Consider the following 15828-nt stretch of genomic DNA (forward strand, 5'->3'; position numbering starts at 1 on the left):
CAAATGCATTTCTATATCTTTTTGCTCCAAGTAAAAACCAGATAGACCTACCGGATCCTTCATACCACCACCATCCTTGCCCAGGCCTTCCCCTTTTTTCCATCCCATCTTCTCCAACATTTTATGTCCTTTGTTGCTGTTGCTGATTTCACTTTAAAGAAAAAGTTTAAGATAACTGATAAGCAAGAGTTAATACAAAGAGTATGCTCTCTAACTCAAATATTGAAGGACAGAAATGTGCAGGTATATGCTGCTCTAGAAACCAGGACTCAACTACTATGCTGTTCCTACTTCCATCAAGAGCTATCCAGAAGACCCTAGTGCCACCTTTTGCAAGTTCTTCCATTAATATCTTCGGTTACCAAAGCTATGCCAAGTCTTCGGTCAATACCAACTTTCTTAAAGCTCCCTCTGAACTACTTGCTTACTTTAGGAGTTGAAAGATACAGCATAGGTGGGTGCAAATCAAATGCACTAGGGAAAAGGCATTATCACTACCTCACCACCAAATCATCCTAATGCACATATTTCATTGTCTCACACTTCCTTTTACTAACTTACAAGCACCTACAAGTTCATGTTTCTTAAAAACAAACCAACCAACCAACCCCCCCAAAACAACAAAACAAAAAAACCCCAAAACCTCCCAAAAAACCAAACAAACACATAACAAAAAAGCAACTACAGAAGCAGAGGAATAATTAAAGAGGAAGATTAAAATAAGTGTCATTTAAGAGGTATGTAAATGCATGTCCTATGATAGGCTGGATATTGACAGCGAAAGAAACTGCAGGTAAAAAATTTGCATATGTGCTATTGCTGGGACTGGATAGAAACTGAGGCACTTGAAAAATAGACACTACTGACGGTGTCAATAGTGCTGCTGGGGAATTCCCTGATTGTTTGAGTTGGTAAGAAAGTGATCAAAGCATCCTTACTACCAAGTTGAATTCTGTATAGAACATGAGGAATTAATAAAAATAGCATATGAACTGGGAAGTGAGAATAACTTGAGTATTTTCTAGCTCTCCTAACACATTATATACAGGTAATTCATAATCTAACAAACTGTATCCTAGTAACTAATTGATACTTACTGCATCATCATTTTTTAAGATTCACTAGAGAAGGACACAGAGGATTCCCCCCCCCCCCCCAAACTTACATATAGACAGAAGCTGGAGTATCATCTCTCTGGAAGGTTCCTTCACTTCCAGTGGTCTCTCTGCGCTTTCCTGCTCTATCTTTGTACTTTGGATTCTTCACTGCTTTGTTGTCTTCATACTCTGCGTTCTTTGCAAACAGATTAAATTCCATCAAGGCAAAGAAAGCTGGCTTTAAATTCTTTATTTTCAATAACTTTGCTGCTTCCCTCCAAAAGTAAGGCACAGCTTCAGCCTATTTCATTAATTCTAAATCTTAGACCAAAAAACTATAGTTCTCATTCAGTAGTTTGTTATTGCCACCATCGCATAATAATGCAATATTGCCAAATTAATTAATTTCACAGAAGCTGTAAATAAATTAACAGATTCTCTTGAATCTTCTCTTGGTATGAAGAATCAATCTCTCCATATTAAGCAGAAAACCATATGGACATGCCACTGACTTTTTTTTTTAAACATATAGCCTGTTCTTCAGCAACTATTTCTTCAGAATAGATAACACAACTAAGCACTTGTATAGATTCCGTACCAATGTTATTTGAGTAGCAGAAGAATTTGAGAGAAACGATGGCATTCTGATTTCTACATGAGTACTTATTACAAGTGCTAGATGCAACCCCATCATTAAAATCATCTCTAAAACAGAAGTAACTTGAATACCTATATACTATATAGCCTGTACATTCATGTTGGCATTTTTCTATGGCAAAGCAGACTTAAAATAAAAACTTAAAAATTTTCCCTCTTCCTTCCATCATTTTTTCAGTTGCTCATTATTTTTCCCTTTCCAAATAAAACACAGCACTGCAATTTAGTGCCAACTTAATTTGGAAAAATAAAAATAGCTATGTCTTAAGAAATCTTAACCTCAAAAGGATGAGGAATCTTGTACACATTGGAACTGATCATTTTTTCCTAAAATTTTAACAGAACTTCCATGCCCTGTTATCATCATCTCTCTCTGTAGAGGTTTGTAAAAAACAATTATTTAGTGTACAAAAGACAAACCTGAGTAAAACCACCAGGCTCAAGTTTGAGTGCATTTGAAAACTTTCCTTATTCACTGAAGTCTATGGCTTAAAATAGGAATCACAGAATAGACATAGACTTCAAACACTTAATCAATTTCTACTGTAAACTCACCTGTAAACCATATTTTACCCGTATTTGTTTTAATGCTTTTCTTCTGACTAACTCTCTCTCTTCTTTGCTAAGCGCTGGGCAAACTAAAAGGAAGAATACAGGATTGAATTTCTAATTAATAATGTAACAATGTTTTGAAACATAAGACAACTGTGAGAAATTTTGTTCTAACGTTATTACACAGACACACATACCAAGAAGAAAATACATCATCATGTATTATAGAACTATTCCCTGTTGACAAGAAAATTGTAAGAAAACTATCTGAAGTAATTATGTTTATAAAGTAAAGAGCTATAATAAAAAACATATCCAGTGATAACATGACTAACCAGAAGTTTCCTTTTTCCTATCCAGGTGAAGATGTGCTCTGACTTGTCCTGGTTCACATCCATCACAAGTATCACTGCCAGGATGTATATGAAAAGAAAGTACAGTTTCACCAATCTTCACTTCATCTCCATGCTCCAAGATGTAGGGATCACATTTTGATTTAGGCTACAGCAAAAGAAAGTTTTGGCAGCCATGTTTATTAGTTACTAATGAAGGGCACCAACTCTATTTCATGAATACTGCTCATAATTTAGTGATTCAGTTTGGTCTCACAAATGCAGGCAAATATTTAACTACAGTGGGTATTTCACTCTAGTAACTGTAACCATAGTGGATTTTTCCTAATATAAACCAAACATGAAGTATTACAAGTGGCCCTAAAACCAGAAGGGAACCGAGGAAGAGACTAATGTATGAAAGAAGCCATACAATGACATTGTTAGTGATTTGCCATAACATTTAAAATGACCATGACTACTGTTTTCTGCAACATATACAGCATTATAACAAGTACTCACCTGGAGAATCTGATTTCCATTAACAACTGTTCCATTCTGACTGCCTTGATCCACAAGAACATAATTTTGCAAATCGTGGTCAAAATATACTTCTGCATGGAACTGATAAATAGAAGCCTAAGCGAAATGTTCTCATTAAACAAATACTTCACAATTTATATGCTATTTTACAGTAAGATTTCAGAATGTATTTTGGGGTCTTTTAACTGAGTGGCTCTGGTACTCTAAGTTAATAGAGTATTCCATGCCTTATGATTTCATCTATTTGAAATGTAAATTAATGGGCCACAACAATATGAGCTAAAGTATTCTATTAATAATATAACTATTTTGACCATAAACTGATTCAGTACTGAAAAGGTATATACCTCCAATGTGGCAAGTATGCTTTACTTAAAGGACTGCAAGATACAGTAATAAAGCATTTTTAACTGTTCTTATAAATAAAAAGCTTTTTTCTTGTAAGGTATGTTATAGCACTCTCAATTTTTCTCTTTCCGGAGTGCATCAAAAAAGATGCTGAAAGAAATGCAATTAAAAAAAAATTCTGATCTCATTCTACAGTTTCAGGTTACTTGGTCTTTCATATCTGAAATAGCTGACTAAATACTGTGTTTTAGTAAATTTCATGTAATTAACTTTCACCTGCATCTTAATGCCCAGGACACAATTACTATCCATCATTTGCTGTTCCTTTTATCTCCTTTCTGATATTGAGACTAAACAAACTAATTTTTTTTTTGTTACAATTCTATATAGGTATTGCTCCCAAGCCCAGATAGAACACAGAAAACACAACTCCAGGCCAAACTCACAAACACATACACTACCTCCAAAAACGGCCACTAAGCAAACCAAAATATCAACTTCTGCAGCCTACTAAGACTCCCAGTAAAAAAACCAGAAGTCTAAAAAAATGACAGTTTCAAATTTGACAAGCAAAGATGCCTTTTGCTATAGTAGAAGAAAAAAAACCAACAGTCAATCTGGGAAGAAAGTGCTCATTTAAAACCAAATCCCTTATCTTTGAGCAAGAGTAGTTGCTACATTCATTAATTAAAAAAAAATAAAATTTGTAGATTGGCTAGCATAAATTTACAATAGGAATACTCCCATAATGGTGGAAAGATTGACTAGCTCATTCAATAGATAATTTAATTTCTACCTCTGTTTTATTGAATAGGATGAACCAAAACTACTTATTAAGATGCTAAATCTGCAGGGTGTAATTTTGTTTCTTTAAATCTCACCTTACATTTAAGGAAAGCAAATACTAAAGTGGTCCACAACTATCAACTATGAATAGTGAGGAAAACAAATCAGTGGTAACTTTCTGTTTCTACAGATATGTCATTTATCTTCCTAACTTGGACTCCTCATCTGCAGAGTGAAATAACTTCTTATGCAGACATTCAATTATTTTAATGAAAGGTATTTCAAAGCGACTCAGGTACCCATGAATAATTTTATAATAAATATTGTTATCCATACAAGAAGCAATAGAGAAAATGGTAACATTACAGAAAAATAAAAACCCTTTGGCTGCTTTATACACCCAATTTCAAATACATGCCTGAAAAAGTCATTAACAGCAGGGAAAGATTTTCTCTGGAAATTGTGCAGTATAAAATATGGTACATGGCTGATCAATCAGAACTATCATCTGGAACAGACACAGTAAAGCATATTTCAGATACTTGCATCTGCAGATATTTTTATCAAATTTTTTTTTTGTTTGGATGACACGTCTTTGTCAATTTACTTTCTTTTTACTGAGTGCTGTATTTATGGTCCATGTTAAAATAGTTAGCAAAACAGAGCACATAATTTATCTTTAATCCCTTTTAACCAGAAAAAAAAAAAATTCCATTACAATCTGTCACAAAAAAATTCTGTTAAATTTTCAAACTCCCTGTACATCATTTACATATTTAGACGGTTGAAGAAAAATAAAACAAAACCTGTTGCTCTAAGCTCAACTACAAGGATTGGATTACTTTATGACAAAGTTCTAGCTAGTTGACATCAATATTTTATAATATGATCAATACCTAACACAATAATATATTTTCCTCAAGTTCAATAACTAAGAAATTCAAGACTCAAAGTATAATTTTTTCCAGCGCTTTACACTGTTGATTACTAAGACTCCAATTTAAAAATATAAATTAGCTTTTCTAGACTTTGAAATCACGCTGCTGTTTGCATTAAATTCCCATTCAGTAAAATACCATATCTTTTCCTTTCTCTGACTTCAAAGAAGTGGCTAAAACCACATCTCATTCTAAAAGCTGGGGTTTTTTTTAAAATTAACATAAGATTTGGCAAAATTTAAAGCAATAAAATCTAAAGCTTCATCCATACACTTATCTACATTTCAGCAGACAGAAACAAGAGTTACCTTACTGACTCCAACTTCAGGAATCTGAAGTGTGTGCCCAGCATCTTTTTCTCTGGAAAGGCAAGTTGATATATAAATAGCAACAAAGTAGAAATAGTTCTAATAGTGGCTTACAAAAGGTGTATTTTAGTTGAACCTTAATACTGTGCTTCTCTTCTGAGCTATTATGGAGCTTTACAGATGTAAAAGTACTGTGTTGCAATATATACAAGGTGAAGACTTACTTCACATCCCTTCTTCCATCGACAAACCATAATCTAAACAGTAGATAATGAATATAAGATAAAAAATTAAAGGTACAGCTTTATCAATAAACCTGATATTTCTACCTGAATTTTTAATCTCATACAAGCCCTGTAAATAATAGTCTGAACTCTGCATCCTTGAATTGGGTTTGAGTGGCAAGGTTTTGGTAGCGGAGGAGGGGGCTACAGGGGTGGCTTCTGTGAGAAGATGCCAGAAGCTGTCCTCATGTCCGACAGAGCCAGTGTCAGCTGGCTCCAAGACCGACCCACCGCTGGCCACAGAATCATAGAATAGTTTGGGTTGGAAGGGACCTTTAAAGGTCATCTAGTTCAACCCCCCTGCCATGGGCAGGGACATCTTCAACTAAATCAGGTTGCTCAGAGCCCCGTCCAACCTGACCTTGAATGTTTCCAGGGATGGGGCATCCACCACCTCTCTGGGCAACCTGTTCCAGTGCTTCACCACCCTCAGCATAAAAAATTTCTTCCTTATATCTAGTCTGAATCGACCCCCCTTTAGTTTAAAGCCATTCCCCCTTGTCCTGTCACAACAGGCCCTGCTAAAAAGTTTGCCACCATCTTTTCTATAAGCCCCCTTTAAGTACTGATAGGTTGCAATAAGGTGTCCCCAAAGCCTTCTCTTCCCCAGGCTGAACAACCCCAACTCTCTCAGCCTTTCTTCATAGGAGAGGTGTTCCATCCCCCTGATCATTTTCGTGGCCCTCTTCTGGACCCGCTCCAACAGGTCCATGTCTTTCTTATGCTGGGGGCTCCAGAGCTGGACACAGTACTCCAGGTGGGGTCTCACCAGAGCAGAGTAGAGGGGCAGAATCACCTCCCTCGACCTGCTGGCCACGCTTCTTCTGATGCAGCCCAGGATAAGGTTGGCCTTCTGGGCTGCGAGCGCACATTGCTGGCTCATGTCCAGCTTTTCATCCACCAGTACCCCCAAGTCCTTCTCGGCAGGGCTGCTCTCAATCCCTTCATCCCCCAGCCTGTATTGATACCAGGGGTTGCCCTGACCCAGGTGCAGGACCTTGCACTTGGCCTTGTTAAACCTCATGAGGTTCACACGGGCCCACTTCTCAAGCTTGTCCAGGTCCTTCTGGATGGCATCCCATCCCTCTGGCGTGTCGACCGCACCACTCAGCTTGGTGTCGTCTGCAAACTTGCTGAGGGTGCACTCGATCCCACTGTCTATGTCATTGATGAAGATATTAAACAGTACCGGTCCCAATACGGACCCCTGTGGGACGCCACTCATCACCAATCTCCATCTGGACATTGAGCCGTTGACCACTACCCCCTGGATGCGACCATCTAACCAATTCCTCACCCACCGGACAGTCCACCCATCAAATCCATACCTCTCCAGTTTAGAGAGAAGGATGTTGTGGGGGACCATGTCAAAGGCCTTACAGAGGTCCAGATAGACGACATCTGTAGCCCTTCCCGTGTCCACTGATGTAGTCACGCCATCATAGAAGGCCACTAGGTTAGTCAGGCAGGACTTGCCCTTGGTGAAGCCATGCTGGCTGTCTCGAATCACCTCCCTGTCCTCCACGTGCCTTAGCATAGCTTCTAGGAGGATCTGTTCCATGATCTTCCCAGGCACAGAGGTGAGACTGACTGGCCTGTAGTTCCCCGGGTCTTCCTTTTTTCCCTTTTTAAAAATGGGGGTTATGTTTCCCCTTTTCCAGTCAGTGGGAACTTCACCGGACTGCCACGACTTCTCAAATACGATGGATAGTGGCTTAGCAACTTCATCCGCCAGTTCCTTCAGGACCCGCGGATGGATCTCATCGGGTCCCATGGACTTGTGCACCTTCAGGTGCCTTAGATGGTCTCGAACCTGGTGTTCTCCCACAGTGGGCGGCTCTTCATTCTCCCAGTCCCCGCCTTTGCCTTCTGCGGCTTGGGCGGTGAGGCTTGAGCACTTCCCGGTGAAGACCGAGGCAAAAAAGTCATTGAGTACCTCCGCCTTCTCCGTGTCCCGGGTAACCAGGTCTCCCGTTTCATTCTGGAGAGGGCCCACATTTTCCCTCATCTTCCTTTTATCCCCGACGTACCTGTAGAATCTTTTCTTGTTGCCCTTGACGTCCCTGGCCAGATTTAATTCTGTCAGGGCTTTAGCTTTCCTAACCTGATCCCTGGCTGCTTGGACAACTTCTCTGTATTCCTCCCAGGCTACCTGTCCTTGCTTCCACCCTCTGTAGGCTTCCTTTTTGTGTTTGAGTTTGTCCAGGAGCTCCTTGTTCATCCATGCAGGCCTCCTGGCGTTTTTGCCTGACTTCCTCTTTGTTGGGATGCATTGCTCCCGAGCTTGAAGGGGGTGATCCTTGAATATTACCCAGCTTTCTTGGGCCCCTCTTCCCTCCAGGGCTTTGTCCCATGGCACTCTGCCAAGCAGATCCCCGAAGACGCCAAAGTCCGCTCTCCTGAAGTCCAGGGTAGTGAGCTTGCTGTGCGCCCTCCTCGGTGCCCTAAGGATCTTGAACTCCACCATTTCGTGGTCGCTGCAGCCCAGGCTGCCCTTGAGCTTCACATTCCCCACCAGCCCCTCCTTGTTGGTGAGAACAAGGTCCAGCATAGCACCTCTCCTCGTTGGCTCCTCTACCACTTGGAGAAGGAAGTTATCATCGATGCATTCCAGGAACCTCCCGGATTGCTTATGCCCTGCCGTGTTGTCCCTCCAACAGATGTCGGGGTGGTTGAAGCCCCCCATGAGGACCAGGGCTTGTGAGCGTGAGGCTGCTCCTATCTGTCTATAGAGGGCCTCATCCGCTCGGTCTTCCTGGTCAGGTGGCCTGTAGCAGACCCCCACCGTAATGTCACCTGTCCCTGCCTTCCCTTTAATCCTGACCCATAAGCTCTTGGTCGGCTCCTCATCCATCCCCAGGCAGAGCTCCATGCACTCCAGCTGGTCATTGACATAGAGGGCGACACCCCCTCCTCGTCTCCCCTGCCTGTCCTTCCTAAAGAGCCTGTATCCCTCCATCCCAACACTCCAATCATAGGAGCCATCCCACCACGTCTCCGTGATGCCAATAACGTCATAGCCCTGCAGGCGTGTGCACGTCTCTAACGCCTCTTGTTTATTCCCCATGCTACGTGCGTTTGCATAGAGGCATTTAAGTTGGGCCCCCGATGAAGCTGTCTTACTGGCTGGAGTTCCTTTGTGCTGCTCTTCAGGCGCTCTCCTGCTGACCTGTGATCCTTCTCCAGGCTCTGAGCATCTATTGCTGGCCCTGGCGTCAAACTGGTAAGAGTGGGATGGACTGAGGTTCCCCTCCCCTGGCATCTCTAGTTTAAAGCCCTCTTCACCAGCTTGGCAAGCCTATGACTGAAGATGCTCTTCCCCTTCAGCCAAAGCTGAGCCAATCAGTGACGGTGGTAATGCCTCTGTGATGACATATTTAAGAAGGGGAAAACACTGCTGCACAACAGCAGATGGAAGAGAGGAGTGAGAATACGTGAGAGAAACAACCCTGCAGACACCAAGGTCAGTGAAGAAGGAGGGGGAGGAGGTGCTCCAGGTGCCGGAGCAGAGATTCCCCTGCAGTCCGTGGTGAAGACCATGGTGAGGCAGGCTGTCCCCCTGCAGCCCATGGAGGTTAACAGTGGAGCAGATGTGCCCAAAGGAGGCTGTGACCCCGTGGAGAGCCCACGCTGGAGCAGGTTTGCTGGCAGGACCTGTGGCCCCGTGGAAATGACCCACACTGGAGTAGTTCGTGAAGAACTGCAGCCCGTGGGAAGGACCCATGGAGGACTGTCTCCCGTGGGAGGGACCCCACGCTGGAGCAGGGGAAGAGTGTGAGGAGGAAGGAGCGGCAGAGACAACGTGTGATGAACTGACCACAACCCCCATTCCCCATCCCCTTGTGCCGCTTGGGGGGAGGAGGTAGAGAAATCGGGAGTGAAGTTGAGCCCAGGAAGAAGGGAGGGGTGGGGGGAAGGTGTTTTAAGATTTGGTTTTTATTTTCTCATTACCCTACTCTGATTTGTTTGGCAATAAATTAAATTAATTTCCCCAAGTCGAGTCTGTTTTGCCTGTGACAGTAATTGCTGGGTGATCTCCCTGTCCTTATCTCAACCCACGAGCCTTTCGTCATATTTTCTCTCCCCTGTCCAGTTGAGGAGGGGGAGTAATAGAGCAGCTTGGTGGGCACCTGGCATCCAGCCCAGGTCAACCCACCACAACTCCTTCAAGCTCTTCATTGCATCATGGCATCAGTCTTCAATGCTGAAGTAGAATTCTTGGTAGCATTAGGCAGGTAATACAAGCAATGAAAGAGTAATCTATATAAGATTTTTTTTTTTTTTTTTGTCAAAATCACTGCAGGAGGAAGAAGGGATTTGTGTATTATTTTCTTATACTAAGGGATGAAGAAGCAATGCAGCTAGTAAAGGACCTATATGCAAATTGCAAGGAGACTTGTCATAAGTTAAACTTCACATAAATGCACCTAGAAAACTCCAGCTGTAAGAGCAAATTAAAACACATCTATCAGCATTAGTTAAAAGCAGCTGAAAAGGGGTGAGGTTTTCAGTAAACACTGAAGAAAGCATTAATTCATCATTAAATTCTTCATGCGTTCATAATCCACAATGAACAAACCAGATTATTATTTTTTTTTAATTTTTTAAACATCAGAACTGAAAGAATGCATACAGGCTACCACAAAACCCAACTTATCATTTCAAAATGATGGATCAACCCTACTGGAACTTGAATGTGTGAGGAAGCCCAGGACATGCTTTCTTGGGATCCTGAATTTCTGAAGTGTATTTTTCCATTTCTGAAAAAGTTACCTTAGTGGCCCAGAAAAAAAATTTACTTACTTTTTCGAAAACAACAGTTTTCAAAGAATGACTTGCAGCTATGCCGCCATTAGGACTTAGACACGAGATCAAGTTATCACTAACAAATTTTCATGACTGCTGAGCTACATCAACTGCGTGTGCTGTCATCACAGCAAAAATGACGTTATGTGACGTGACTGAAATGTCTTACTGTAGGCTAATCTAACTCACAACTGCTGCACACTAGGAGGACAAGCATGACAGCATGACAAGCATGGCTTAGACAGGTGTACTCTTTGCTGGGTAAAAAACTGGCTGGACGGTCAGGCCCAGAGAGTTGTGGTGAATGGATTTCAATCCAGTTGGCGGCCGGTCACGAGCGGTGTTCCCCAGGGCTCAGTTTTGGGGCCGGTCTTGTTCAATATCTTTATCAATGACCTGGATGAGGGGACTGAGTGCACCCTCAGTAAGTTTGCAGACGACACCAAGTTGGGCGGGAGCGTTGATCTGCTCGAGGGTAGGAAGGCTCTGCAGAGGGACCTGGACAGGCTGGATCGATGGGCCCAGACCAATTGTATGAGGTTCAACAAGGCCAAGTGCCGGGTCCTGCACTTCGGCCACAACAACCCCATGCAGCGCTACAGGCTTGGGGAAGAGTGGCTGGAAAGCTGCCTGTCGGAAAAGGACCTGGGGGTGCTGGTTGACAGCCGGGTGAACATGAGCCGGCAGTGTGCCCAGGCGGCCAAGAAGGCCAATGGCATCCTGGCCTGTATCAGAAATAGTGTGGCCAGCAGGAGTAGGGAAGTGATCGTGCCCCTGTACTCGGCACTGGTGAGGCCGCCCCTCGAATACTGTGTTCAGTTTTGGGCCCCTCACTACAAGAAGGACGTTGAGGTGCTGGAGCATGTCCAGAGAAGGGCAACGAGGCTGGTGAGGGGTCTGGAGAACAAGTCTTATGAGGAGCGGCTGAGGGAACTGGGGTTGTTTAGCCTGGAGAAGAGGAGGCTGAGGGGAGACCTCATCGCTCTCTACAACTACCTGAAAGGAGGTTGTAGCGAGGTGGGTGTTGGTCTCTTCTCCCAAGTAACTAGCGATAGGACGAGAGGAAATGGCCTCAAGTTGCGCCAGGGGAGGTTTAGATTGGACGTGAGGAAAAATTTCTTTACTGAAAGAGTGGTTAAACATTGGAACAGGCTGCCCAGGGAAGTGGTTGAGTCCCCATCCCTGGAGGTGTTTAAAAGACAAGTAGATGAGGCACTTAGGGACATGGCTTAGTGGGTGGTGGTGTTGGGTCGACGGTTGGACTCGATGATCTTAGAGGTCTTTTCCAACCTCAATGATTCTATGATTCTATGATTCTGTGACAGTAGGGACAAACAATCTTGAGTGGCTTCCACCGCTTTCAAAGCCAGGTACAGTTTCATATATATATATAAAAATAAAAATATAAAAATTCCATTCAGTTTTACCTTCCAATTGTAGCAGGTTTCACAGCTGTGATAATATAAAGTGATCCAGTCTGTAGAACTGGTGATCTTATTACAATTACTCTGATACAAGGAGGCCAGATCTTTTCTTCATCTATCATTATAAAAAAATAAATATTGTTATTACCAACAAGTTACAGTTTTACCCCTATAGTCCATAGTTTTCAAACAACTGATATACATTCAGCCATTATCTAGCTGAATCCTATGCAACTTTCAGAAAAAGAAATGTATAAGCACATCTGAGAGAAAAGTTTGATGAGAGTACTGTTTCAAAGGCTTTCTGACTGCACGCTAAAGCATTAAGAATGTTTTACTAATTCTGATTGTTTACATATGCACAACTGTTTAGTTACAGCAATAAAATAAACTCAGAATTTTCTAGCATACTATAAATTTATGGACCATTAGTCGTAACTGATTAGTGACTGGCTGAATACAATTTTACTTTGAGAAAAGACAGCAACTTTTTGTTCCCCACATCACAAACCTAACACATAAAACTTTATATTTGATTATTTCTGTCAAATGTATTTTTACTAATTTTTAAGTCTTATTAGCACTATGCACCAATACAAATAAGAAGAAATAATAGATGAGCCTACAGATGTGTATGCTCTTTTGCCTCGGTATCTGTTAAGTAATTCTATCCCAACAGCTATATGAATTCTGTTCTTGGATGTACGTTTGCAGAAACAGGTCTCCAATGATCTCAGCTAGGAATACACAGGGCAAGATGGGAAGACACTAGCTCAAAAGGTACTAGGAGGAAAGAAACTGTCTCCAGTTTTTATTACTCCAGCATTATGGCAGAGTTGATTATTAGAAAATAGTAAGAGAAGGAAATTTAATCCGAAAGCCTGATGGTAGCAAGCACATATTGAATGGCATTAATCAATCAGAATCTGAGTAGCTGAGTAAGTAAAATAATGAAAGTAGAAGAAACAAACTGACCGTTTAACTGTGAGCAGGGCAGAGGCTGTAGTACAGACTCCTATAGGTTGTATTTCATTCTGTGATTTGGAATATCCTTTGCATATACATAGTTCCAATTGGTTGCATTAAACTTTTCAGGTTCGGTTGTTTTTTTTCTCCTTGGGGTTTTGGGGTTTTTTGTTTGTTTTGGGTTTTTTTTGTGTGCAAGAGACCATTCAATTCTTGAGTAGGTCTTAAGGACCTAAGAGAATACTTTCTTTGGTACAAAAGAGCATACAGGTTTCTTCTCTATACCCATTTCTTACATATTGCCACTGGAATACACACAAAATAGGTTTTCAAATAGTACTGAGTACTCCACATTCATCCTTTTCACCACAGTGGATTCATCTTACATTGAATTATACGTGATTGTTTATGAACAGCATCAGAAATATTATACATTAATTGAAGAGAGTTAATACAGAATTACTGAGAGGTCTGTACTAGAATCTCTATTTAGCAATAGACTTTTTTTTCTCCTGTCACTATCCTAATCTAAACAAATCTTATTCTACCACCGAGGTTTCTACACAAGCACAGGAAGTTATACCCCTAAACAGCTTTTACAAAAACACCACTACTTACAAGTGGTGCAAGAGAAGAGAAGGAAATACTAGTAACATAAAGCACTTTTTAATTCAAAGTATCTCAAGTTAGATGCTTTTATTTATTTATTTTTAATTATCCAAACTGTTTTCTTGTAGTTTGTTCTTAATGGGCTCCTGGAAAAATACAGTAATATCGTACATAAAAGCCACAATAATTCACCTTTGTTTTCTGAGTCTTCCGAATCAGCACTTTCTTCACTTGTTACTTCATCCTCACTGCTGTAGGCTTCGCATTCAGAATCTGTAATTTCACCTTCTTCTGGCTCACTTTCTGTGTCTACTGTGTCTGTATATGCTGCAACATCTGGTGTACTTTTGCGTGAACGTGAATTTATATTGTCTGTAGAAATTGATTCTTTGGCTGTTAAACTGTTTCGTGTTTTTGTGTCCATTTTAGTCTTCTTTCTCACATTTGGAGACTCCTCTTCTTCAGTAGAACTTACTTGCTCAGTAGTGGAAAAACAATTCAGACTGTTAGATGATTTCTGCTCTTCTGTGTCCAAATCCTGGAGAGGAGTTATAGAAATCAGACTTGAGGAATGTTACATTCTTTACAGATTGAGTTATTCTAAAGTCTGCTATCAGCCTAGAATTAAATCCTTCACTAGGACTATTAAGAAATGGTTAAATTTCCAGAAAGTTTTGCGCATGCAGTCAACAGAACATTTCAGTAGAAACATTTTCACATCCTATTAGACATGACTGAGACCATCTTCTATTTGGGAAAGTGACTGCACTCCTCTTCTAACCTTCACTTACTCCTTCCTCTTTTCTCACACAAAACTTAAGATCCTTGTCCTCACTTTCAAACTTGTACAACACCGTCTTGAATATTTTCCAGTTTTGCTTTTATGACGCTTACTTCTTTCCCTCTCTTACTCAATTCTTGCAACTTGTTTAAAAGTTCTTTAATTGATCTTCGTCATACCTTACTCCTGTTTTTATCTTCTCATTTTTTCCCCACAATGGTCCTGAATATCTGGAATGCCCACCCATGCTCGCCTAACGACCTGCTCTTCATCCTTCCAAAATTGCAACTTTAACAAAGCCTTTCATATCAAGATACTGTAGAGAACTTTTAAGTTTAATTTATGCTATGTGGAACAATTCTACTGAGAATCCATTTTCTACTGCAACAAATTTCTCCACTGCATGCTAGTCAGATGAGATCATTGCAGGTTCTTCCATCGCCACTTGATTTCATGAGCAGAAAAAAAGACCATCAACATTTTTTGAACTGAGAAATCTAAAGTTTCACATCAATTTTTGCAGAGTACGTTGAAAACTTAATTCTCAATCTATTAACTCTGATGACCATCTAAAAAAAAAAAAAAAAGGAATGAACGCAAATGGCTTTAAAAAATAAATAAAAAAAATCTCAGATTTTATTATAAAATTATTTGCCATCTTAGATTCAGAATGAATGCATTCAATTGCCCTGAACTGTACCAAATATTGCAACACAGCAGTTAAAATAAAAAACATGCTTGACTTTTCATTAAGTTTTCATATAGAGCATTTTACATTTCAAGATACATGAATTAATGTGAATGTTAACGCCATGGAAATTAAAGCACTTTCACTTTTCAAAATTGTAAAAACTCATCAGTGGCACAGCTGTAAGACAAACACAAGAATTCCTCTCAGCCCAGTAGTCAAGCTATTGGATAGAACTTTACAGTGTACTTTTGAAACACTTTCAATAAGACAGCAGATTCTCAGGAATAATGAGCAAATTTTAAAAGACCTCATATGCTTTAACTGAAGGACTATCGGTTTGTTTAGGGTTTCTCTACAATGCACTAGTCTTCCTCCCTGAATCCTTTAAGTATTGTAACTAGGAAAGAACAGGATCACAAGGCCACTGCCTATGTTGTTTATTTTAAATAAGAGATGTAATAATCTAGCCAAAAGTAAGACTACACAGTTCATACTTCAGACACATAATTCCATTAGAAGCCTTTTTGGCAAATCTGGTTATAGCTTTTACCAGTGATCTTTTCCAGTATATTTATCTTTGTCTATATTTATATTTGGCATGGATATTAGATCAATACCAGTCATACCAAGATGCTCTGCAATCCTAAATGTATTTCTAACCCATAATACTGTGAGCTACCAAAGTTTTGCTAATCTAGTCTGAAAA

At 40.6% G+C, this 15828-nt stretch overlaps 1 protein-coding gene across 1 annotated transcript in view; it reads right to left on the minus strand.

Moving 5' to 3' along the window:
* The window catches only part of LOC143172098 (angiogenic factor with G patch and FHA domains 1-like), a 30131-nt gene that overhangs the window by 1925 nt on the left and 12378 nt on the right, over positions 1-15828 (minus strand). Inside the window, exons 6-13 of the mRNA XM_076361349.1 lie at positions 13843-14188; positions 12079-12190; positions 5562-5613; positions 3161-3262; positions 2642-2807; positions 2310-2392; positions 1166-1293; positions 52-151 (exon numbers count right to left, since the gene is read on the minus strand). Of these exons, the coding sequence (XP_076217464.1) occupies positions 52-151; positions 1166-1293; positions 2310-2392; positions 2642-2807; positions 3161-3262; positions 5562-5613; positions 12079-12190; positions 13843-14188 (1089 nt within the window). The remainder of the gene's footprint in view (positions 1-51; positions 152-1165; positions 1294-2309; positions 2393-2641; positions 2808-3160; positions 3263-5561; positions 5614-12078; positions 12191-13842; positions 14189-15828) is intronic.

The sequence above is a fragment of the Aptenodytes patagonicus genome, chromosome W, assembly GCF_965638725.1.
Source record: "Aptenodytes patagonicus chromosome W, bAptPat1.pri.cur, whole genome shotgun sequence".
Lineage (NCBI taxonomy): Eukaryota > Metazoa > Chordata > Aves > Sphenisciformes > Spheniscidae > Aptenodytes > Aptenodytes patagonicus.